Source organism: Pleurodeles waltl, chromosome 8 (genome assembly GCF_031143425.1).
Source record: "Pleurodeles waltl isolate 20211129_DDA chromosome 8, aPleWal1.hap1.20221129, whole genome shotgun sequence".
NCBI classification, from domain to species: Eukaryota; Metazoa; Chordata; class Amphibia; order Caudata; family Salamandridae; genus Pleurodeles; species Pleurodeles waltl.
The window spans coordinates 1,248,088,920-1,248,115,918 of NC_090447.1; the positions used below are offsets into that span (position 1 = coordinate 1,248,088,920).

The following is a 26,999-nucleotide window of genomic DNA, read 5'->3' on the forward strand; positions in this document are numbered from 1 at the left end:
TGCTCGTGGCCTACCCATAAACCACACGTAACGGCTGTGAGCAGGCAGGGGGAATATAAAGAGCGACCTCTGACCCTGTTTACCAGGCAGGTCGCTCCCCTCACCGCCACGCAGCCCCCTGTGTGACCGCTGACCGCTGCTGTATTCTTCTGCCTGCGTCGAGTGCCAGTGCCCTCCTTCTCTTCTGTTCCCACGAGTGAGTGCCTAGATTCGCCCCCAGTGTACCTGTGTCTGTTTGCTGCCTGGATTGTACCTCCTTCTCTTCTGTTCCCACGAGTGAGTGCCTGTATTTCGCCCCCATTAAACCTGTGTCCTTTGCTGCCTTGAATTGTTCCCCTCACCTTTTTTGCCCAGATTGGGGTCCTTTATTTTTCTGTTTCCCTGCGCACCGCGTCTCCCCCTCGCCGCCCGTTTCCCGCCGCCGCGACCCGTAGCTCCGCCCCCCTCACACCCCATTGGCCGCCCCGCTCCCACCTCGCAGCTGCTCCTCCCTCCCTCTCCCACTCATATGGAGGCCGCGCAGCGGTAGAGAGAGCGACCTCTGACCCTGTTTACCAGGCAGGTCGCTCCCCTCACCGCCACGCAGCCCCCTGTGTGGCCGCTGACCGCTGCTGTATTCTTCTGCCTGCGTTGAGTGTCAGTGCCCTCCTTCTCTTCTGTTCCCACGAGTGAGTGCCTAGATTCGCCCCCAGTGTACCTGTGTTTGTTTGCTGCTTGGATTGTACCTCCTTCTCTTCTGTTCCCACGAGTGAGTGCCTGTATTTCGCCCCCATTATACCTGTGTCCTTTGCTGCCTTGAATTGTTCCCCTCACCTTTTTTGCCCAGATTGTGGTCCTTTATTTTTCTGTTTCCCTGCGCACCGCGTCTCCCCCTCGCCGCCCGTTTCCCGCCGCCGCGTCCCGTAGCTCCGCCCCCCTCGCACCCCATTGGCCGCCCCGCTCCCACCTCCCAGCTGCTCTTCCCTCCCTCTCTCATATGGAGGCCGCACGCAAGGCGAGCCGGTCTGCGCCCGTCTGTGTCTGGCCCGCGCCCAGCGCCAGACCCCCTGGCCCCCGCAGAGGCCAGCCCACCCACAAGACCTACAACGCCGCCACTCTCATCGCAATCAACACCGTCCGGATCCCCGACTGCTGCAGAGCCACCCCTAGACGCACCCATGGGCCCTTCACCTGCCAATCCTGCAAGTTCTCCTGCATCCGGACCCGGGCCGCACCCGCCAAGCCAAGCACCAGCAGCAACCACCTGAAGTGCATCCTGCTCAACACCACATCCCCAGACGTCGCCTTCCTCACGGAAACTTGGATGAACGCATCCTCAGCGCCCGACATCGCCATCGCGGACGGATACAAGTTCATCCGAAGGGACCGCGCCAACCAGACAGGAGGAGGCATCGCCAACGTCCACAAGAACACCATCCGCATCACGACCAGGTCCGACGACACCCTCACAGCCGCCGAACATCTTCATTTCCAGATCCACACCGACCCCAAGACCACACTCAGAGGCACCCTCATCTACAGACCCCCGGGACCCCGCACACAATTCAGCGAAGACATCGCAGACTTCATCAGCCCACACGCCCTCCCCTCCGCTGACTACATCCTCCGAGGGAACCTCAACTTCCACCTGGAGAGCAACAGCGATATCAACACCACCACCCTGCTAGACAACCTCGCCAACCTCTGACTCAAGCAACTGGTAAACACCCCCACCCACTACGCCGGACACACGCTTGACCCAGTCTTCTCCTCCAGCAAGCACATCTCCTTCAGCCACTCCACAGGACTCCACTGGACAGACCACAGCTGCGTCCACTTCAGCTTCAGAAAAACCACAACTCACCACCACCAGCAACAGGTTCCCCGCAGGAGCTGGAACAAGGTAACCATCGACCAGCTTTCCACAGCACTGCGCCACAACCCTCCCGCCAACTCAACGGACCCCAACCAAGCAGCCAACAACCTCACACAGTGGATCACCAACTGCGCCAACGACCTCGCACCCCTGAAAAACCATCCCAACAGGCCCAAAAGCAATACAGCCCCCTGGTTCAACGACGACCGCAAGAACTCCAAAAAGAACTGCCGCACCCTCGAGAAAGCCTGGCGAAAAAACCCGACAACAAACAACATGAACGCCCTCAAACACGCCCCCCGCAAACACCACCAGCTGATCCACACCACCAAGAGGACAGCATTCAAGGAACGACTAGACAACAACGCACACAACAGCAAGGAACTCTTCAGCATCGTCAAAGAGCTCTCCAACCCCAGCGCCGGAAACAACGACATCACTCCCTCACAAGAACTCTGCGACTCACTCGCCTCGTTCTTTCACTGCAAGATAGCCGACATACACAACAGCTTCGGCGCACAGACCACGCACCCAACCACCGAACAGACGCCCCCCACCACCACCCTCCGCGCCTGGACCCCAGTCAGCACCGAAGACACCACCCACACGATGAACACCATCCACTCCGGATCACCATCCGATCCATGCCCTCACCACGTCTTCAACAAGGCCGTCATCGCACGCCAACTCCGGGACATCATTAACTGCTCCTTCAACACCGCCACCTTCCCGGAGAGCTAGAAGCATGCCGAACTCAGCGCCCTCCTGAAGAAACCATCAGCAGACCCCACCGACTTCAAGAACTACCGCCCCATCTCGCTTCTCCCGTTTCCTGCCAAAGTCATCGAGAAGACCGTCAACAGACAGCTCGATGCCTTCCTCGAGACAAACGGATCCCTCGACCACTCGCAATCCGGCTTCCGAGCCAACCACAGCACCGAGACCGCCCTCATCGCAGCCACTGACGACATCCGAGCCCTGCTCGACAACAGAGAAACAGCGGCCCTCATCCTCCTAGACCTCTCCGCAGCGTTCGACACGGTCTGCCACCACACCCTAGTACAGCGCCTCAGCAACATCGGAATCCAAGAGAAGGCCCTAGATTGGATCATTTCATTCCTCGCCAGAAGAACCCAGAGAGTCCGCCTCCCCCGTTCAGATCCGAGGCCACCGGAGTCATCTGCGGCGTACCACAAGGTTCATCACTCAGCCCCACCCTCTTCAACGTCTACATGAGCCCCCTCACAGCCATCGCACGCCAACACAACCTCAACATCATCTCCTACGCCGATGACACCCAGCTGATCCTCTCCCTCACCAACGACCCAGCCACCGCCAGAACCAACCTCCACGAAGGGATGAAAGACGTGGCCGAGTAGATGATGGAACAGCCGTCTGAAACTGAACTCAGACAAGACGGAAGTCCTCATCCTTGGACCATCTCCCTCTGCTTGGGACGACTCCTGGTGGCCCCCCGCCCTGGGCAGCGCGCCCAAACCAACAGACCACGCATGCAACCTGGGCTTCATCCTGGACTCCTCCCTTTCGATGACCAGACAAGTCAACGCCATCTCATCATCATGCTTCAACATCCTACGCATGCTCCGAAAGATCTTCCGATGGATCCCCACCGAAACCAGGAAAACGGTCACCCGGGCACTGGTCACCAGCCGTTTGGACTACGGTAACACCCTCTACACCGGAACCACAGTCAAACTACAGAAAAGACTCCAACGCATCCAGAACGCCTCCGCACGACTCATCCTGGACATCCCCCGTCACAGCCACATCTCCGGACACCTGAAAGACCTGCACTGGCTCCCCGTCAGCAAGAGAATCATTTTCCGACTCCTCACCCACGCACACAAAGCCCTCCACGACCTGGGCCCCAGGTACTTCAACAACCGCCTGACCTTCTACACTCCCACCCGCCAGCTACGTTCTTCCAGCCACGCCCTCGCCGCTGTTCCACGCATTCGAAGAGCCACCATGGGAGGAAGATCCTTCTCCTACCTGGCAGCCAAGACATGGAACTCCCTCCCCATCCACCTCTGTCTTACCCAAGATCACCTCTCCTTCAGGAAGCATCTCAAGACCTGGCTATTCGAGCAGTAGCGGTCCCCCCTTCCATAGCGCCTTGAGACCCTCCGGGTGAGTAGCGCGCTTTACAAATAGACTGATTGATTGATTGATTAAAAATAAGCACCCTGCAAGTCCAATGCTACCATCAAGTCTCCTGGGTCCAGGGCAGATAGAACCTGAGACAAAGTGAGCATCTTGAACTTCTTCTTGAGAAAGAGATTGAGGGCTTGAAGGTCTAGGATATGGCTGAGTACCAGAAAGTAGCAGGAATGACAACCACGACCTAGTTCAGGCACAGGAACCCTATTTATGGCTCCCCTGGCCAAGAGAGCTGTAACTTCCTTGTGGAGAAGGGCTAAGTTATCCTCAGTCATCTGGTCGTAGGGTGATGGCATGGATGGAGGGATTGTCTCGAAGAGGCGGGAGTAGCCCTTTTCGGACTATCTGCAAAACCTACCTGTCTGATGTGATGTATTGGTAGAGGAGCAGGTGATGGCAGATCCTGCCTCCAACTTGCCCCTGATGGTGAGTAAGACTAACAAAGCTTAGAAGGTGCTGAAGGGAGAGGACTAGGGGGTGACGGACAGGCTAGACCGCTGGCTCCCTGATACACGAAGTGGGTGCATCCCATGCCCTCGGCCACGCAGAGGCTGGGCAGCATGCACAGTGGCTGGACAGGAATGAATGCGATTGGAGGCCCCTCCTATAGCCACGAAAGGCAGACTGAGGTGGATGAGAAGCCACTGCGAGACCCAAAGATCTGTCCATAGCAGACTCCGAAGAGACAGGTGCCATCAAAGGGCATGTTCATCAAACTACTGTGGACAACCTTTGAAACGCCAGATGTCCTCAGCCAGGGATGGCACCTCAGGGCTACTGTCGGTGAAATTGTTCTGCTTAAAGAGTCGATTGCGTACAGTCCACAATGGATAGTGAATTTTGCTGCATCTTTCTCGTCTGCACCTGCCTGGAAGAATACAGCCCAGGCCTCCTCCAAGACCTTTGGCAGCACTTGTGCAACCGCATCCCAGAGCGAGTGTGACTAACGGCCCAAAAGGCATGTGGTATTCACATACCGCAATGCTAGACTGGTGGAAGAAAAAAATCTTCTTCCGAAGTGTGTCTAACCTTTTGGATTCCTTATCTGGGCATTAAGGGAGGGTACGCGCCCCGGGAAGGAGAGGCTTGGATAATCAAGCTCTCAGTTGTAGGGTGTTGCATCAGAAGGTTTGGGTGCCCTGGAGCGGGGTGATGGAGTTGGGCAATTGTCCTGTTCACAGACGCCACTGTGCTGGGTTTGAACCAGGTACCCACTAGGACATCCGTGAGGGCTTCATTAGAAGAGAGTATGGGTTCTGAGGAGGAATCTCCAGGAGGTCAGTCCTGACGGCCACAGAAGGCAAGTCAAGTTACAAGACCTCAGCTGCTCGTCTCACTACCATTGATTAGGAAGCTCCCTCCTCATCAGCCATGATAGGGGGAGAAAGCATGCCAATATCCAGAGAAGTATCCAGTCCACTGGGCTCACCTAAGTCAGTATGCCAGTCCATATGGACTTGGAGCAGGTATTCTTAAGACTCCAGCGACCCCTCCTATTCCTCACCATAACCTAGCCCATTAAAAAGGGACTCAGGATCTGACCTAGGAGGGCAGGCTCTTGCCAGCATCAGAGTAAGGACAGGCATCAAGGAAGGTTGGGGTGGTACAGTTGACATTGGTCCAGATCCAGGATTGGATCCATGGGTGCCCCTCAGAGCAGAGTCTGAAGCTGCTGTTGCGGAACCCAAAGGGGTGACTTCCCACTTCATGGAGCCCAAAGGTGCTCCAGCTGTGTTAGACTGCCCAAAAATGAGAAGAATGGCCTTATAAAACTCCTTGCGTTGGGCAGTGGTAACTTTTGCTCCTAGAGACTCAGGGAAGAGCAGAATTGACCCAGGCACATGCTTCACAGAGCAAGGCCTTGAACGTGGACCCTCTCTCATCTTATTGGCTGTCGGATGAGGAGAAGTTGAAGAATGCTTTGACTTCTTAGACTTCTTCTTGTGCCTCGACTTAACCAATCGCCTGGGGACTTGGAGTGGGTCGATGATTATGGAAGACTCTGTAACCGATCCCAAGACATTCCTCTCAACCGGGATCTCGAGTTGTGCAGAGTTGAGCTTTGAACCACCATCATCTTCACGGACCACTCCCTCATAGCCTTTGAATGCAAGGCCTGACACTCGGAGCTCGACTTCAGGGTCGTGGTTGCTATCCAGGCATCAAAGACACATGTGATGGGATCAGTCGCAGACATCACCCAATGACAGTAACTGCTGGGCTTAAGCACGGTCTTCCTCAATTACATCCCTGACTTCCCAGCAAAGGTCAAAAAAGGCCAGTCAAAAATTGACTGAGGGGTAGTTCTCTTTGGATCAGTGCGGGCTGTCGTAGAATGAAAAGAACGGACGTCAGTGCTCGGTTGGCACCTATATAGCACCTGCAATCTCATATCCAGAGTGAACGACAGAGTTTATCGTCATCTAACGGCTGCTCAGAAAATTCTCTGGATGCAGTATGACTCCTGGGGGAAAGTCACAGGTAAGCAATCTGCCAAGTAGACGTCTCAATCAGATGAGTAAGGACTGTGGACTGGTAACCTTTTGGCAAGAGCCTGCCTGCTCCTATCCCAACAATCACAACATTACGACTCTCCCTGCAGCTGTGGGGACTTCAAAAGCCTTGGAGGTTCTCCAGCACTTCGCCAGCATCTCCCTTGATGTGGAGAACCCACTTCCCTGCTTCCTGCAGGCACCAACGGCAACATTCGGTCCACAGCTCCGCTGACCAACAGGTCCACTGCCACAGCAGTTGTCCAGGAGGAGGTCAGCGTGCTCCAAGACACCAGTCCTGCCTCGCCATAAGTGAGAAGACATCAGGACCAACTGGAGCCGAAGTGCACAAATACCTGGTTGAAACCAGTCAGCCATCACACTAAGACTAGCAGGTTTCAGAGGGCACGCCATAATAAATCCAAGGCTGGAATCAGCCTGGATTTATTAAGATGAGGTGTTTGATAACAAAACCATAGATTTCTGTGAAGCCATTATATAGATGGGGAACTCGTAATGACGAATGTCCAGTACATACCTTAGGATGGCTTCCCTGTTCATTTGTAATATCCAGTAAGTGAACGAGACATCACAGGGGCATATCTGTTCATTCACATATGTCCTCAAATCAAATATAATGAACCCTCGATTAGGGCTCTCAGGACTGCCTTGGGGGTGACTTACATACATTTAGATGCACTGAGTGGGGCATGGCACACAATGGGTGTGCCAAGTCGTGTTTTCACCTGGCTTGCACCAGGACACACAGCGGTGTAAAACTTGTATGTGTGCGTGTGTGGGGGAGGCGGGGGGTCCCTGAGGGTGGCACAATACATGCTGCAGACCATAGGGATCCTCTCCAGTAGCCTGGCCCTAGCTACCAGGAGTATCATTTCCTAGGGACTATTAGAAGGTTCAGAAGTGTGTGCCACTTGGACGCATTTTACCTTGTTTTAGGGAAAGACCACTGGTGACCTAGCTGGCAGGGACCCAGTACACCTCAGTCGAAAAACCTCAGCACCAGTGATAAAAAATATGGGACTGACCATGTCCAAAATGGGCACTTTCCTACATTAAACCAAAAAAATTTAAATTAAAAAAAAATGTAAAAAAGGGAATGGGACTAACCTTTCCCAAGAGAGTCTTCAATGTCTTAGTGGAAGAACCAGGAAAGGCCATCTGGATTGGCATGGTCAGTCCCTAGTCGGGTTTCCAGTAAAGTCCATACACTGTAGGGAGGTGGATCACCTCAACAGTTTATGATCTTCCCGTTTCATTAGCATCAGACATCTGAGAGGCCTGTGGTTGGTTCGAACAATGAAATGAGTACCAAACAAGTACAGTCTCAGCTTCATCAGGGACCAGAACACAGCAAAAGCTTCCCTCTCAATGGGACTCCAACGCTGTTCTCTGGGGAGAACAGGCTGGTCCTGGCCATCATCACTGGTTGGGGATATGATCACTTCTATTCAAATGCTCAGAAGCGTCTGTCCGCACAATTAACTATTTGGACATGGTGCTTTCAGAATGAGTGCAGAGTCCAGAGTACTTTATTTGGTTGCTTCTTGGAGGGGAGGTCTGGGAGGGGTGCCACACCCCTGCACAAACCTCCCGTAGTACTCAGTCAAGCCAAGGAGTGTCCTGATTGGGTCTGGGTAAATAGTAACGTGCCCCTCTCATGGAAATCGGCTATTATTGTTCCTATCTTTAAAAAAGGAAATAGACAAGATCCTTCTTGTTACAGACCAATTTCTCTTATTGATTCGACGGCAAAGATTTTAGGTAGCGTGATCCTGTCCTGTTTGGAAGATTGGGTGTCCGAGGCCTAGATTTTATCTCCTATTCAATTTGGTTTCAGACCTGGTGTAGGCACAGTTGAGCAAGTCTTAAACTTGCAGCTGATACTCAGCAAATACGTGACAGTCAAAAAAGAGTCGATTCACATGGCTTTCATTGATCTAACCAGTGCCTTCGATATGGTTAATAGGTCAAAGTTATGGCAAATTTTGGAAGCCTTAGGCTGCGATCCGCCACTATTGGAACTTATTAAACGCCTACACACAGACCTAACGATTTCTGTCCAGGCCGGCTCACACGGGCAGAGAACCTCCCCCATCCCGTCAACTAGGGGTGTAAGGCAGGGATGTACCTTAGCCCCTTTTCTTTTTCTGATTTACATTAATGGGCTATATGATTCACTGTTAAAACATGCAAAGGATATACCGAAGATGGGCCAGAGACAACTTCCAGTTTTATTATATGCAGACGATGCAGTTTTAATTGCTCGTACTGCAACGGTTTACAGGGACTATTGGATGTATTTTATGATTTTATGTTGAACCTTGATCTGAAAGTAAATTACCCCAAGACTTTTGTTATGTCTTGTGGCCCACGCAATACAAAGTCTAAACAATTTACTATGGGAGGGCACACCCTTACTAAGGTCAAAGAATTTTGTTATCTAGGCATGTACATGAGTTCCTCTTTGTCCTGGAAGACACACATTAATTTTAAGCTCCAACAGTTGATAAGGAACAACGAAGCAATTTTTCTCTTTTCAAATAAATTAGGTCACAGACCCCCTGCACAGTTGAAAACTCTTTACAATTCCAAATGCACTGCATCAGTCCTTTACGGGGCAGGCGTCTGGGGCTATAATAAAATACCGCCTCTTCAGAGTGTTGAAAATAAATTCCTGCGCAGATTATTGTTGGTTCCAAAATGCACCGCAAATATCATCTGCCATGAAGAACTTGGTCAGTGCTTTTTGGAGGACAGGGTCTTTATGGCCCCACTATTGCTCTGGATCAGATGTTGGTCAAACCCTACGGCAAGTTTGGTCCAAGACTGTATCTCTGATTGTCTACATTTGGAAAATTCAAATAGGATTCCCTGGCTTATGTTTTTGCAAAACTCCTTTGAGAACCTAGGGCTTAGATACATGTTTGATGACCCTCATTTGTTAACTATAAACTCTAGGTCTGTCTTGAAGTCTACTTACTCCAAGCATATATCAGAGCTGAGATTTCATAGTTCCCTGAAATTGAAATCTTTTGATTCCTACTCTCGGATCGTGACTGTTCCATGCCTTGAACCCTATTTGACTTGGTTTTCGAGTTTTAGAACAATTTCCTTTTTAACACTTTTTAGACTTAATCTAATTCATTTTAAGGTAGCTTTCCCCGAACCATGTTTCTGGAAAAAGGATTTACCACTTTGTCCCTGTGACTCCAAATCAACTCAGAGCACTTTGCACTTTTTTCTTTTTTGCCCTTTATACGCTACTCCTAGAGGGGCTTTTATTTTACCTACGCTACGTCTTCTTAGACCCATTCATTTTAAGGAAGCCCTACTATATCTTCAGAGATTGCCTGATATTCAAATTTGTCATCGTGTATTAGACTTTGTCACAGCTTCCTTAAGTATTAGGAAAAGGCCTACTCCTTTTTAAAAAATGTATGCACCTATAGTATATCATTTTAAAGCTAATATTTGTACTTTTCTGACTTTGTGATTTTTAATTATGTCTTGTATATTTATTTATGTATGTCAAGGGGTTTTAGATTGGATGCTTATGTGGTGTTTTCAGCAATGGTATTAAGTTTTTTATTTTTTTTTACTATTTATAGATCGGTAAATGTGTTTTGGTTTGTACTTTTATGGCAACTGCCGAATAAAGTTATTCGACTGACTGACTGGGTCTGGGAGGTTAGAGCCTCCAAGTCCAAAATTGTCTGGATCTTGGATTGTAAAGGTTGAACTTGGCCTCCACCCAGAAGTTGGCCCATGTATGCAACAGTGCCCAGCCCTCTCTGGCACTTGGTGTCTCCTTCAACAGACTCATCTGCAGGGTTGTGAGAGAGGAGGTTAACATGAGAGGTTCACCCTCTTCTTTCTGGCTCTCATCAGCGACGATGAGCAGGATCATATCAGCCCTGTCATAATAGGGTTTAAGGCGGTTCACATGGATGACCCTGGTGAGGGCTCCTGGGAGTACCAATGTCCACCAGATAGGTGGCCTCCCTTCTCTCTGAAGGACACCCTCACTGCCCAACAGTACCAATTTCTCTAAGCACTGGTCTTGAGTTCCTTCTTTAGAATGTGTCTCATTCATTGACTCTGTGTTCAACAAATACTTAACACTAACCTCTGAGAAGCCTAACCGCCTGCCCACACTACCACAAAAAAGAGCTTTTGGGATTATTACTTTTACCCCTGTAAACCAATAAGGGCTGCCTGTACTATCTGCATAGTGTACCCCAACATTTGGTATGCTGCATAGATAGCCATCTTCTTACACCGAGTCTGCCTTGTCTGCAAAGAGACAGGTGCCTTCAAAGGACATGTCCATCAAAGAAGCTTGGACATCCCTCAAAAAGCCAGACTTCCTCAGCCAGGCGTTGCGCCTCAGAACCACTGTTGATAAAACTGCCCTGCCTAGTGAGTGAGCATTGTCCAGTCTGCAACGAATTGTGAACTTTGCTGTGTCTTTTCCCTAGGCAACATCCTTGGAGAGTAAAGCCCGGGCTTGCTCCAGGACCTGTGGCAGCACTTACCCAATCATGTCCCACGTTGCGCAGGCAAGGGTAGTTTCTCCTTTAGAGTTGAGGGGCTGCACCCCTCTGACCTTCCTACATATTTATAGCAAAACATAATTAGATCGATTTGTTCAGAGATGTGATCGTAACTCTAAACAAACAGATGCATTTAAGTCTGGGCTGTCTGTCCCAGGCTGCCTGGCCTTGAAGCAGGAGACAGAAACCAGGCAGTAAATCAACTTTCTACACTGTGACGCATGACTGACTGCTCTGAAGCCCTTCATTTCCATTGTGGAATATGGCAGTATTCACTATGGACCAGTGACGCTTTTTGCATCATGATTTTGGGCGTCAAGAGCCTTCATCCCTGAGTGAGGGCAGCAGTCTGTCATTCACAGGCATAGATCCCACCCTTTTCCCATTCATCAAGCAGTAGGAGTGGATGCAAGCATGTGTGATTCAGTGCCTTGGCTTTGGTAATGGTAAGTGTTATAATGCTAATCTAGAGTTATTTTTATTGTACAGAGACACCTTGCCACGCTAATCTCCCCCATTGGCTGGAAATTGCAGGCTCCTTTAGAAGTGTAGCCGCTGTATTTGTTCCCTCACAAAATTGATCCAAAAGACAAGCAGGGTTACAAGAACTTGTGAAATTGATCCAAATATCAGACTCATGTGCAAAGGGAAAATTTGTGCTTACAGTAAAGGCGCTTAACTTTTGTATGGCTTTAAAACTGGCCCGATCGTCATGCCCTTAGCATTAACGCCCCAAAAATTGATTCATATGCAAACAATAAATGTTAAAAAGCGATTTAATTCCTCTCATTTAACATGTTTTACTTAATGTTGCTTTCGCCAAGAGAGTTAGCCATTTCATCGTTCTCTGTTGCTGTATTTTTTTCATGCATTTTATTACTCCCATAGTGCACACTTTGACTCTTGCCAGGTGTTTATGAGGGGCTTTGATTGAGAGCGCTGATGCGGAGGCTGAAGGTAAAGCAAAGTACCTGTCAGTGTGTTGGCGTCTCTGCAGAGCACACAGAACAATGGTCACGTATTCCAGTTACAATTGAAATTCTGTGTAAATGTGTGTGAAGGGGGTACACAGTGGTCAAAATATTTAGAAGGTAAAAGGAAATAAAGTGCTTAAATGTGAACGAGTGCAGTGTATGTTTGGGGTGGTAAAATGAGGGAGATGCAAGAAAGTGCATTCAGGAGAGAGTGAAAAGAGGGGGCTGAAGAGGAGAAAGGAGGTTGAAATGTGCAGATGGATGAGATGTGAAGAGAAAAAGGGTAAACATATCTAACATACAGCACACTTAACTGAGGGCCCTACTTCTTCTACAGGCCTCAATATTATTTAATTCACAATTTTAAAACTGAAACATTTCCAATTGTATATATTTATAACTAATCATTGTTGTTACTCGTTTATCTTAAAGAGCTAACAACCACTGACAAAGCCAACAGTACTGACAGGTTTTAGGTGTATGTCAGTTGTGTTATATTTCTGGATACAATAACAACTATCTCAGAGAGAAACCAAAATACAGGTCAGGTGGCACACTATGGGAAACACAGAAATGTATTTTGCATGTTCCCTTTTAGAGAGCCCCCACTTTAACCATCCCACTTGAAGACCTGTCAGCACATATTTATGTATGACCAGCCAGCAGTTGTGGGTGCATCCTGATGCCTGGTTAGAGCATTTTCTTCCAAAGTTGATGCTGCATGCATTACAACACACTCGGTAAGCACACACTTTAGAGGGCCTGAAGTTTTTGCAGTGTACAATTCGCTCATTAAAGTTAAGGGTGAACATATTAATACAGTAAGATATAAGGCAGTTTTTAATGTGTTTAATATTTCAGGACTACACATTTCCACTGCTTTTTAAACCTTGCTTTCTCACTAAAATTATTTCCTTTCAAATGCACCATTTGTCAATCTTTTTTAATTTTTTCTTGGGAGGAGGACCCACCCTGGACCCTCATTTGTCTAAAGAGCTTGCTCGCTTCACTCGCTACATAAAAGTTGTAACCAGACTTTTACGCTCCACCACTTTCAAATGACACCAGCCACCACTGTGTGTGGTAATAACAGCATGAAAGGCATGTGGTGCTTAACTTCCGCAATGCAAGGCTGGTGGAAAAAAACACCCTTTACCTCAGTGAGTCCAACCTTTTGGATTCCTTATCCAAGGGAGTGGAAGGGAACACGCCATGGGAGGTAGAGGTTTGGACCACCAAGCTCTCAGGGGTAGGGAGTTAAGAAAAACACACTTGGGTCACTCGGTTACAGGGAGATGGCGGCCGGCAGTCGTTCTGTTCACTGGCGACCCTGTGCTAGGTTTGGATCAGGTACCTAGTAGGACGTCAGAGAGGGCATCACTGAACGAGAGCAGGGGTTCTGATGAGAAAGCTCCTGGTTCCAGAACCTCTGTCAAGAGATTAGTTTTGATGCCCACTGAGAGAAGTTGAAGTTCAAGGACCTCAGCCACCCTCCTCACCACCATAGCCGCTCCCTCCTCTGTAGCCACGTTAGGGGGAGAAAGTATGCAAGAATCTTTTGAAGTGTCCAGTCTGCTGGCCTCACCCAAGTCTTCACGCAGTCCATTTCTTCATGGGGCTGGTATTCTAAAGGGACCAGTGACTCCATCCATACACCACCGAAGCCTAGCCTATAGGAAAAGGGCTCAGGATCTGAGTGAGGAGCCAAAGCTCCTCCCGGCACCGACATTGTATGATGCCCATCCGGCTCTGAGTCGGCGATTAGAATAGTGATGGTGCTGGGACCAGCATTGGAGCGAACAGGGTGGCATGACTGCCACCAGTCCAGCACCAGGACTGGAAGTTGCCAGCGTGGAACCCGAAGGGATCCCTTCAACTCTGCAGGGCCCAAAGTCACGCCAGAGGAGTCAAGCTACCCAAAAATTAGGGTCACGGCCTCATAAAACTCTCGGAGTTGGGCAGGGGTTGTCCAGCTCACAGGAACTCTGGGAGGCGTGGAGTCAGCCCAAGGGAAGGTTTAGCAGAAAGAGGCCTACAGCATCAACACTCCCTCGGTTCATCGGCTAATGGGCGAGGAGCAGTTGAAGATAGTTTCAACGTCTTAGACTTTTTCTTGTGCTTCAACTTACCAGATCGTCCTGAGAACCTGGAGTGGGACAAAGACAACTTCAAACTCCGTGACTGATCCTGGGACTTTCCTCTCAACCGCAATCTCGACTAGTATGTAGTCGAGTGCCGGGTTACAAACAGCTTCAGGAACCGCTCCCTCAAATTCTTCAGATGTATGGCCTAGCACTCAGAGCAGGACTGGGTGACTTGGCCCGGTCTGTATTGATCTAGTTTAGAACTTGAGCCAAAAGAGGTGGGGGTGGGGGATTGGGGTTGTGGCTGGGGGGAGAAACATACAGGAGTCCCAAGCTCCACTCTAGGTGGAATGCACCGCCAACAGAGCCTTCTTGGGAACTCTACCCAGAAAAGTGCTGACACTGCGTGTTCTCAACAGTAGTGAAAAGAATGAGCCAAGTTTTTTCTCATTGATGGAAACTGCCCAGTGCCTCCTCTGGGTGTAGCTGCTACTGATTCGCTAGGTGTTGGCAAAACAGTTTGTCTGCCCAGATGTTTAGAGATCCTGTTAGGAGGTTCAAAACCATGAAAATGCCTGGTTGAGTAAAGCCTCTTGGCGAAGGACCCAAAACTGCACTCCACCCTGCTTTTAGCAGTAACATAAGGCAGTAGTGTAGTCTGTGAGTGTCTGTACTAGCCTCCCCTCAAAGGATGGCAGGAAGGTCTTCAACACCAAGAGGATTGGCCACATTTGTAAAAGACTGATAAGGAGGCGGGTTCTGCCAGAGACCAGAGTCCTCTGGCCACTTTCTCTCCCAGATGGCATCCGTGACCACTGTCATCTCTGAGTGGGGAAAGGAGTGGAGTCTGGCACTGGCCCAATCGAGGTCTAGTAGCGGGCACTGAAAATCCTTTGCAGTCCTCTATGAAACCTGGATGTAATCTGACAGGTTATCCTGGTGCTGTACCCACTGAGGTCTCTCATTGCACTACAGGACCTGAATGGGTCATCTGGCACACTACACTAGCAGAATGTAGGGGTACAGCAACCTCATCTTCACTGGGATGCAAAACAAAGGTTGAAACATTGCGATCATAGCCAAAATGCCATGGACTCTCCACTCTGGAGGAAATGCATGCAACTGCACAGTATCCAGGATAGTCGCAATGAAATGGAAGCGTCTGCTAAGAGATCAGGTGCGACTTTGGCATGTTGATAGTGAACCTCAAATATGTTAGCAGGTTTGCAATCAGCTGGAGGTCGTATGCGACCTTGTGGGGGCAAACCTGCCTTCAAAAGCCATTCGCCATGTTACAGGAAGACTGATACCCCTGACATTTAAAGGTGTGCTGCGACCCCCAACATCACTCTTGTGAGCAGCCAATGGGCACTGGTAAGGACAAAGAGGAGCACAGCAAACTGGAAATGCTCCTTCCTACTCTGAACACCAGGTACCATCTACCGGCTTGCAGGAAAGAATTATGGAAATAGGCATCCAGCAGGTCTATCATGATCATCAGTCTCCGATACAGAGCAGACAAAACCTGGGCCAGCATGCATATGTTAAATTTGTCCTTCCACAGGAAGACACTGAGAGGGCAGAGATGTAAAATAGGACAATGGACTCTATCCTTTTTTGGCACAAGGGAGTGGTGTGTGTGTGACACACAGTTCCTGCTTCAGAGTTGGGAACCCTGCTCTATGGCTCCTTTGACCAAAGAGCTTGCACTTCTGACAGCAAAACAAACAAGTGTTCCTCCGTCAGTAGTGTTGATTGGGAGGTGGCAAGTTAGCAAAGCAGAAAGTAATGGGACTGTGGTAGCCTCGTTTGACAAGTTGGATTAACCATTCGTCTTCAGTTAAATATTGCCACCATTGCAGGAAATGTCTGATCCTGTCTTCCACAGAATGGGTATTCATCAAAAAGGGAACATTAAATCAGTTTTCCAGTTATGGCTGCCAGAACGGTAACAAACGAAGCTGAATGTTGCCCCTGATGCCCTGAACGTTGTCTTTGAGTGTCACAACCTCGGCCACGAAATGGCTGAGCAGGCTATTGTGCTGGCGGTGGTGTCTGGCATTGGTGGTACTGAAAAGGCCAAACAGCTGAAGAAATGGGCCCCTAGGTGCAGAAGGCACCAGGGAACGTGCTGATGCACAACTCTCCATAAAATGTTGCTAGCTACTTTTTCACCAAAAAGGCGAGAGCCATTAAAGAGCATGTACATGAAAGATGCCTGGATATCCCCAGAGAAGCCTGCAGACATCAGTGGAGTGGCGCTGAATCAACATGCTTGTACCCATTGCGCAACGCAAGCAGTCAGTTCTGTCAAGGTGAGGCCATATCATACACTCGCCTTCCAGCATAGTTTGGGCTACCGACGCCCATAGGTCTCCAGGAACTGCTGGCAAGATTTCACCATTGTATCCCACAATGCATGACTGTAGTGGCTTAGAAGGGAGCTGGCGTTGGTTAAACACAAAGCAAGACTATCAAAAGGAAACATACACTTGCTGAAAGTTTCCATGTGCTGGAATCGTCATGTGGAAGAAGTTAGGGTTGAATGCTGATGGACACCTGGACCACCAATCTCTTAGGGGTGGGGTTTGTGACACAAAATCAGGGTCAGCAGTCTATTAGCTGGGGGCCCAGAACATGGCTTGGCCTAAGGACCTAAAATAGTGCCCTTCAAGGCCTCATTACATGGAAGTAAATGTTCAGAAGAAGACCCCCCCATTAAATCATCAGTTGCAACCTTATTGTGGGTAACTGCAGGTCAAGGACCTCTGCAGCCCACTTCATAAACATTGCAAAAAAAAAAAAAAGAAGAATCACTCTCCTCATTGGCAGGACCAGTGGTAGAGACAAGGCCAGTGTCTGGAACAGTTGCATATTGCAGATTAGTATACCATTTGTCATCATATTGAAAGACAAATTCATCAGTCATTATCATTGACATGTGACCCAAAGAGCTGATGTATGGTATGAGTTCTGCCACATTGTAAGAGCAAGGTATCAGAGTCTGAGGTAGTGAGCCTGTAGTTTTGGTAGATGACAGTGTCCCTTGCACACTGGAAAAGAACATTTGGAGAAACATATATATGTCAAAGCCAACAGGAGTGAGCTCCAGATCTACATCTAAAGGTGCATAAAGAGGAACTGATGTCAGTGTGCCTGGCTGGTGCTTATAAGCAGCACCAATTGTCACTTCTGGAACGGAATAACAGAGCGGAGCCACACAAAGCCACCTACCTGATCACAGCAGTACTACTTTTGAGTTTCCAGGGAGACGATTCACAAAGTGAAGAATCTGCACTTAGAAGCATCCATCAGAAGAGGTCTAATAGAGACTATATTCTCCAATAAAGATGGCGGGGCATACTATGGCTTTAGTGACATACAAGCCAACCTACCACCAGCACATAAACACAAGTATACAACAAACTTGAAAAGAGACCTAGGAATCGTGATACTTGAAGATATGAGGTCTAAAATTTGGGTCTGGGTGGAATTATGACCAGATAGTACCTGCCCCACACAAAATTAAAAGTTATGTTTGAAATATCTTACCATGTGTTGGAAAAAATGTAGTGAGGGGGGGCACATGACTTCACATGTGGTGCTTTCATCACCAAATAAAACTACTGTAATGAGATATTGTCAAAAATTAGAAGTATAACCAGATTACTCTATCCTTTAACAATGCTTTTTTGGGAGTAAGGGAGGTAACAATATATATCCAGGAACCACACCAACGAGTAAATTAATTTTCCACCCTTTGCTAGTGGCTAGATTAGCGATTGCAAGTCTGGACACTCCAGCCCACATCTTCAATTAGCATGTGCAAGGGAAAATATGGAATATACATGCAATGGAAAAGTTATCCTTACTCGTACATGCAAGAGTATATATAGATTTGAGAAGGTGTGGATACAATTCACAACATCCATGTGGAGAGGTGGAGATCCCACATATATGGGTCTGATTTAGAATTTGGTGGGTGGGTTACTTCAACACAACGGTAACGGATATTCCATCCGCCAAAATCGAAACCCTATAGAATATAATGGGATTTAGATTTTGGTTGTTGTGACTAAGAGTTCTAATTCAGGCCCTTTGCCTGATGTACTGCATCGTTCCTTTCTTTGAAATATGCCTACCGCCTCGTTCTAATACTGAAGCTAGTGAAATGAACAGCACCAACGAGACATTGAAAACAGCCAAAGGATTTTGAAAGGAACCTACTGCTGAATGACCCAAACATCCTGGGAACCCAATCTTATTCTGCTTCTTAGATCTCTTGGCAAATATAAAATATGTTTAATGTGATAGAATGCCATGATATTGTATAGCATGTGTAAGGAAATGCCTCCTTTGGCGTGGTTACCCCCTGACTTTTTGCCTTTGCTGATGCTAAGTTTTGATTGAAAGTGTGCTGGGACTTTGCTAACCAGGCCCCAGCACCAGTGTTCTTTCCCTAAACTGTACCTTTGCTTCCACAATTGGCACAGCCGTGGCACTCCGATAAGTCCCTTGTAATTGGTACCCCTGGTACCAAGGGCCCTGATGCCAGGGAAGGTCTCTAAGGGCTGCAGCATGTCTTATGCCACCCTGGGGACCCCTCACTCAGCACATGCACACACTGCCTCACAGCTTGTGTGCTGGTGGGAAGAAAATGACTAAGTCGACATGGCACTCCCCTCAGAGTGCCATGTCAACCTCACACTGCCTATGGCATAGGTAAGTCACCCCTCTAGCAGGCCTTACAGCCCTAAGGGAGGGTGCACTATACCACAGGTGAGGGCATATGTGCATAAGCACTATGCCCCTACAGTGTCTAACCAAAACCTTAGACATGGTAAGTGCAGGGTAGCCCTAAGAGTATATGATCTGGGAGTTTGTCAAACACAAAATCCACAGTTCCATAATGGCTACACTGAAATCTGGGAAGTTTGGTATCAAACTTCTCAGCACAATAAATGCACACTGATGCCAGTGTGGAATTTATTGTAACATGCACCCAGAGGGCATCTTAGAAATGTCCCCTGAATACCAACCCGACTTCTAGTGTGGGGCTGACCAGTTTCTGCCAGCCTGCCAAAGCCAGACAAGTTGATGGCCACATGGGGAGAGTGCCTTTGTCACTCTGTGGCCAGGAACAAAGCCTGCACTGTGTGGAGGTGCTTCACACCTCCCCCTGCAGGAACTGTAACACATGGCGGTGAGCCTCAAAGGCTCACCCCCTTTGTTACAGCGCCCCAGGGCATCCCAGCTAGTGGAGATGCCCGCCCCTCCAGCCACTGCCCCCACTTTTGGCGGCAAGGCTGGATGAGATCATTAGAAAAACAAGGAGGAGTCACCCACCAGTCAGGACAGCCCCTAAGGTGCCCTGAGCTGAGGTAACCCCTGCCTTTAGAAATCCTCCATCTTAGTTTTCCCCCAAAAGGATTAAGGATGTGCCCCCCCACCCCCCCTTACAGGGAGGAGGCACAAAGAGGGTGTAGCCACCCTCCAGGACAGTAGCCATTGGCTACTGCCCTCCCAGACCTTAAACACATCCCTAAATCTAGTATTTAGGGCCACCCCAGAACCCAGGAAAGGAGATTCCTCCAACCTGAACTAAAGAAGAAGGACTGCTGACCTACAAGCCTGCAGTGACGACGAACAACGACAACTGCTTTGGCCCCAGCCCTACCGGCCTGTCTCCTGACTCAAAAACCTGCAACCAGCGACCCATCCAACAGGGACCAGCGACCTCTGAAGCCTCAGAGGACTGCCCTGACCCCCAGGACCAAGTAACTCCAGTGAGTAGCGGCTCTGCTCAACAACCTGCAACAAACTTGCAACTTTTCCTCAACTTTAAAGACCTCACTCTTCCCGCCGGAAGCGTGAGACTTCACACTCTGCACCCAACACCCCTGGCTCAAGATCCAGAGAACAAACACCACAGGGAGGACTCCCCGGCGACTGCGACCCCGTGAGTAGCCCGAGACGACCCCCCTGTGCCCCCAGAGCGATGCCTGCAGAGAGAATCAAGAGGCTCCCCTGACCATAACTGCCTGTAACAAGGGACCCAAGCACTGCACCCGCAGCCCCCAGCACATGAAGGAACTGAACCTCAGTGCAGGAGTGACCCCCAGGTTACCCTCTGCCAAGCCCAGGTGGTTGCTGGCCCAAGAAGCCCCCCCTGTGCCTGCCTGCACCACTAGAGTGACCCCCGGGTCCCTCCATTGAAGCCTATTCCAATCATGACGCCTGCTTTGAAGCTGAGGGTGTGTTTTGTGTGCCTACTTGTGTCCCCTCCCAGTGCTCTACAAAACCCCCTGGTCTGCCCCCGAGGACGCGGGTACTTACCTGCCGGCAGACTGGAACCGGAGCACCCCTGTTCTCCATAGGCGCCTATGTGTTTTGGGCACCTCTTTGACCTCTGCACCTGACCGGCCCTGAGCTGCTGGTTGGTAACTTTGGGGTTGCCTTGAACCCCCAACAGTGGGCTGCCTATGCCCAAGAACTGAGACTTGTAAGTGTCTTACTTACCTCACAATCTAACTAATACTTACCTCCCCCAGGAACTGTTGCTTTTTGCACTGTCTAATTTTAAAATAGCTTATTGCCATTTTAACAAAAACTGTATATGTTATTGCTCTAACTCAAAGTTCCTAACTTACCTGTGTGGAGTACCTTGCATTTTATGTATTTACTTGAAATCTTGAACTTGTGGTTCTAAAAATAAATTAAGAAAAAATATTTTTCTATATAAAAACTATTGGCCTGGAGTAAAGTCTTTGAGTAGATGTTCCTCATTTATTGCCTGTGTGTGTACAACAAATGCTTAACACTACCTTCTGATAAGCTTACTGCTCGACCACACTACCACAAAATAGAGCATTAGAATGTTCTCTTTTTGCCACTATTTTACCTCTCAGTGGAACCCTTGGACTCTGTGCACACTATTTCTTACTTTGAAATAGTATACAGAGCCAACTTCCTACAGCATGTCTCACTGTAACTGTGACTAAAAACTCAATAATATATTTGTTAAAAAAAAGTAAACCCATTTGACCCAAAAATGCAACGCTCTGATCCTATATATATATATTTTTTTTAAACTTAAAAAAACTCCCAACATGAGGATGGGGATATTTCATGTACGAATAACAAGCAAAGGAAAGGTGTTCATTAAAATATTTGTTAAATTGTTCGCAAAAATATATAGCCTTAACTTACACACTCATTTTCTTTTGTGATGGGGGTGTTTTTGGTGGCCTTCCTCGTCGTTTTTGTGGTGTTAATAGCACTGAATTGTCGGCACCAGAATCAGAGGGGTCGGAGCTGTAAATAAAAACCAAAGTCTAACTATACAGATAAAAAGAAAATTCGAATTGCATGGCAAAATTCTGTCTCTTACCTAGAAATGTTCCAATGTTTACATCAATATGTAGCTTAAACATTAACAGATATGTTAAAACCCTACTAATGAACTAAACGGCTTAAATAAATGCACATTGTTTGAAACATTACATCAAAATGTTATCCACCTTTATTAAAAAAATTCCATACAGACACTCCATCTTTCAGGAGACTTCTAAAAGACATATCTCCATGTCCAAAAGCAGGACTCCCAGCAATCACAGAATGTGATAACAGCTCCACAAAAAACACACGTATGATGTGACTTAATGAACAAGTTACTTAACTTCGGTAATGTATTATCTGGTAGAACGAGCATGCAAAACCTCAGGGGGTTGCTTTTTGGCCAGTGAGTAGCAGATATTAATGCAGTGTACAACCCATTAGGAGAAGGTCAGTTTCTGCACTGCCCAACCTTTATTCGCCCCACATAACCAACGAAGAGTTGGTCATCGGCCTGGAACTCTTATGATCAAGGAAGAACGCCAATCCTCTCTTGGATCCAGGCGGCGGAGTCTCTCCTTTTCCTTAGAAGGATGTGGGGGTGCGTAATAAGTAGGCAAGGTGATGGATTGTCCTACACAAACAGGGTGTAACCATTTTTAGCAGAAAGGAGGCCCCAGTGCAAAGCATCACGTTGTCAGGATAGATGGAAAGGTAGGCGGCTTAGATGACAATGCCTGCAGCTCACTCACCCTGTGGACATATGTAATGGCCACAAGGAAGATTGTTTTCAAAGTGAGAACCCTGAGAGGACAATTGTGGAGAGGCTCAAAAGGATAACGCATCGGAACTGGCAAAACCAAGTTCAGATTGCATTGGGGCATAATGAATGGGGATGGAGGAAAGAAATGTGTAAGAACTTTGTGGAGCCTATGTACAATAGGGGAAAGTGATCAGGTAACCTAAAAAAAAGCAGAAATAGACAAATCACTTTAAGAGTGCACAAAGCAGAGCTTTACTGGGTCGGGGAACTGATAAACAACAGAACCTCAGAGAGGGGAGCGGAAAGAAGGTCAGACCTGTCTGTGCACCATGCAACACATTTCTTCCCAATGGCAGACGGAGGGGCGCCTGGCTGCCAAGATTACGTTACAGACTTTGGGAGGAAGGTCAAAAGCTGTCAACTGTTGCTACTCAATCTCCACCTAACTGGAGGATAGTGGACAAGTTTGGGTGCAGAACCCTCCCCTGCTGCTGCGACAGAAGATCTTCCCGAAGGGGCAGTCTGATTGGAGGATCGATGGATATGCTCAGCAGCTCGGGATACTATACTCTCCGTGCCCAGTCCAGAGCTACAAAGATTACTTGGGCCCAGTCGTTCTCGATATTCTTGAGAACTCTGGGCAGAAGTGGTATGGGTGGAAAGGAGTACAGGAGACCAGAGCTCCACTTGAGTTGAAAAGGGTCTCAGAGCGCTTGCCACCTACGAAACTTCAACATGAAAAACTGCTGACATTGTGCATTCTCTACGAAGGCTAACAGGTCTAACCTAGGCTTTTTCCCACTGCTGAAAGAGACCTTGCACCACCTCCAGATGGAGACGCCATTCATGATCGGCTAGGCATTTTTGGCTGAGTTTGTCTGCTCTGGTGTTAAGAGATCCCGCCAGATGTTGAACCACCCGGGTTTTGCCCTGATGTTCCAGTCATGTCCAGAGGTGCAGAGTCTCTTGACAAATGCCCGCGACCCCACCCAGTTGGTGCTCTGGGTCCCTGCTAACCAGGTCCCCAGTGCCAGAGCTCTTTCCCAAAACTGCATTTTTTTGCCAGGTTTTTAGAAGAGCACTGGTTTCTTGCTAGCCAGGTCCCCATTGCCAGTATTCCTTCCCTAAAACAAGACACCTCATCAATTGATCCGTAAGTGACCAGGCCCTTCAGCCACTTAAAAGTCCAGAGTAAATGGTACCCCTGGTACCTGCAGCATGGGTACTGAAGAGGGCCCCCCTCAGAGCTGCAGCACAACTTGTTCCACTCTAAGGGACCCAGCACCAACCTTTTGCAGACTGCCATTGCAGGCTGTGCAACATGGTGCTCCCAAAATTGAACACACGACATGGGAGACAGCCTGTCATGTGCCCTAACACTGCATGTAATATATGGAAGTCACCCCTCTAGCAGGCCTTACAGCCCTAAGACAGGATGCATTATACTATATGTGAGGGCATATATGCATGAGCAAACATGTCCCTGCTCTGTTTTTGTCGATTCTGAGACCTAGTAAGTGCACAGGCAAGCCACTTTAAATGCATTTGCTGGACAATGGTCAGTACGAGTTCCCCAGCTACATGATGGCTTCTCAGACTCCTGGGATGTTTGGTATCAAACATCTCAGAATAATAAACCCTCAATGACCCCAGTGATCGATTTATTAGAAAATGCACATAGAGGGCACCTTAGATGTCCCCCTGAAAACCTACCTACAAGTGTGTTGACTGACTGGTCCTGACTTGTTCAGCCACTACAGATGTGTTTCTGGTCCCCCAAGGTGAGTGCCAGCACTCTCGAGGGTCTGAGATAAATGCCTGCATTGGGCGGAGGTGTGACCTCATCTCCCAGGCAGGATGGACATTCCAGGGCGGGGAGCTTCAAAGGTCTTGACGCCTTTGTAATGCAACCCAGGTCTCGTCAGATGGTGGAGATGACGAACCCCCTCTCCTGGCCCCAATTGTGGTGGCAGCACAGGCAGGAAAATTAGTTAAATCAGGAGTGCCCGCTTCATTATTAGGGTGCATTATATTAAATATGACAACATATCTGCACAAGCAGATATGCCCCTGCTATGTCTTTGTCAATTCTCAGACATAGTAAATGACCAGGGAAGCTGTTTTAAATACATGTGCTGAACACTGATCAGTGAGTTCCCCAGCTACATGATGGCTTCCTGAAGATAGGGATGTTTGGTATCAAACATCTTGTATTGGTGAACCCGCACTGATGCCAGTGTTGGATTTACCTATGCATGCACCCAGAGGGCACCTTAGTGGTGCCCCCTGAAAACCTGCTAGCTACTAGTGTGTTGACTGAGTGGTCCTGAGCTGTTCCGCCACGTTTCTGACAACCCTAAGGTGAGGGCCAGCGCTTTCGGAGGCCAGAGACAAAAGCCTGCACTGGGCAGGGGTGTTGACACCTCCTCCAGGCAGGATGGACATTCCAGTGCAGGAAACTTCAAAGTCCTAGCCACATTTGTAATGCAACACCGGTCTCTCCAGATGGCAGAGAGGATCCAACCAACCTCCTGTCCTGACCTCACCACTTCTTGGCGGCAAGAGAGGAGGGCAAATTAGTTAGATTAGTAGGTGTTCCCACATCATGCCAGTCGCACCCCTAAGGTGAGTGAGTTGACCTGTGTAGGAAAGTACCCTCTTTTTGGCACGGTTACTCCAATCTTTTGCCTGCTGTCAGTGTATTTTGACTGTTCACTGGGATCCTGCTAACCAGGACCCCAGTGACTGTGCTCTCTCCTTCTAAATTTGGTTGCTTAGGACTTTGCACACCCCACAATTGGCATACTGGTGGTGCCCCCATTCAAGCCTCTACTATATGGTACCCAGGGCATTGGACAGGAGTTCCCCATGGGCTGCAGCAAGTATTATGCCACCCATGGGAGGCCATGCAAAATATGTCTGCAGGCTTGCCACTGCAGCCTGTGTGAAAAGGTGCATGCAGCTTTCAATACAGGTCACTGCACTAGGTCACTGTAAGTCACCCCTATGGCAGACCCTTCCACCCCAGAGGGCAGGGTGCAGGTCCCTGTGCGTGAGGGCACCCCTGCATGAGCAGAGGTGCCCCTACGAACTCCAGCTCCATTTTCCTGGACTTCATAATTGCACAAAGCCATTTTACCCGTGTACCTGTGTCCAGCTACTTAATATTAACTCCAAACCTGGGCATGTTTGGCATCAAACATGTCAGAATCATACCCCAATACTGTTGCCAGTATTGGTTGTATGATTTCATGCACTCTGGGGGCTCCTTAGAGGACTCCTAGCATTGCTCCTACGAGTCTTATGGGATTTTTCCAGGCAGTCCGTGCTGATGCCACCCCCCAGACAGGTTTCTGCCCTCCTGTTGCTTGACCAGCTCAAGCAGAGGAAGGCAAAACAAAGGATTTCCTTTGGGAGAGGGAGGGAACACCTTCTCCCTTTGGATATAGGTGTTACATGGCTTGAGAGGTGTAGACTCCCCAAGCCACCGTTATGCTTAGAAGGGTATATATGGAGCCCTCCTTGCATAAACCGGTTTACACCAGTCCAGGGACCCCAGGTCCCTGCTCCGGCGTGAAACTGGACAATGGAAAGGGGAGTGACCACTTCCCTGGCCATCATCACCACAAAGGTGGTGCCCAGAGCTCCTCCAGGTGGCCACTAGATTCTACCATCTTGAATCCAAGGGGGGCAGAGGCCCCTGGGAGCACCTGAGTGGCCGGATCAGTCAGGTGACGTCACAGCCACCTCCTGGTATGTGGTCACCCTGCTAGGTGACCAAGCACCCTTCCTGGGCTGTTCAGGGTCTCTCTCCCGGGTGGGTCTTCAGATTTGACATGCAAGATTCCAGTAGGACTCCTCTGCATCGTTTACTTAATCTTCTGGCCACCAGTACTGCAACTGGACTCTCCAGGAACCGGCAATCTGCAACTCCAGCGACGACTCCGCCCTGCAACACTGTTTCTCTGGCTCCTTCCAGCAACATTTCCTTAGCTGTGCATCATCTGAGGGAGACGAGTCTTCAGCCTCCACAAGAAGCAAGAAGGAATCTCCTTTGGAGTGAAGGAGTCACTCCCCTGCATCCGCAGGCACCAACTGCAAAAACGAGAGGATTCATGCAGCCGGTCGTCTCCGGAACTGCATGGATCCTGCATCAGGTGGTAGTCTACAATGGTCCCCTTGGTCCTCTCTACCAGCTGTCCAACTTGGGAGATGGTAAGCCCTTGCCTCTCCTCACAGGACAGTACTCCTGTGCACTGCAACTCTTGCAGCTACCAAGGTTTGTTTGTTCCACCAACAAGGGATCTTCTGGCTCAGTGTAGCCCCAGCCTCCAGCACACTTCCCTGCAAAGCACAGTCTTTGGCCTGCTGCTCCAGCGACTTTGGAATCCTCTCCAGGTGTGCCGAGTGGGTCTCACTATGACTCCTGTACCTGCTGCCTGTGGGGGCTTCTTGTGACTCTCCCAGCTGCTGAGGGTCACCTCGGACCCCCCCTCCTTGGGTCGAATCCCCTGGGCCTTGCTGGTCCTCTTCAGCCTTGCAAAACCTTCTTCACCTACTCCTGCATTTGCCAAGGCTTGCAGGTGGTTTTCCAGCATCACTGACTGACTGACTGAATCACGACTGCTGACGTGGGACATCACTGGCATCACTCCTGGAACTCCTCTTGTGCTCCTCTCCTGCAGTGCTGAATTTCTTCATCCACCTTAGACTTGGTCCTGCAGCCACAGAATGGTGGTAG

General features: G+C 49.0%; 1 protein-coding gene across 2 annotated transcripts in view; it reads right to left on the minus strand.

Annotated features, from left to right (window-relative positions):
- The window catches only part of PDS5B (PDS5 cohesin associated factor B), an 813,886-nt gene that overhangs the window by 28,711 nt on the left and 758,176 nt on the right, over positions 1 to 26,999 (minus strand). For both annotated transcript variants that reach the window (XM_069205557.1, XM_069205556.1), the window contains exon 33: positions 21,370 to 21,474. In XM_069205557.1, coding sequence (XP_069061658.1) covers positions 21,370 to 21,474 — 105 coding nt within the window. The remainder of the gene's footprint in view (positions 1 to 21,369; positions 21,475 to 26,999) is intronic.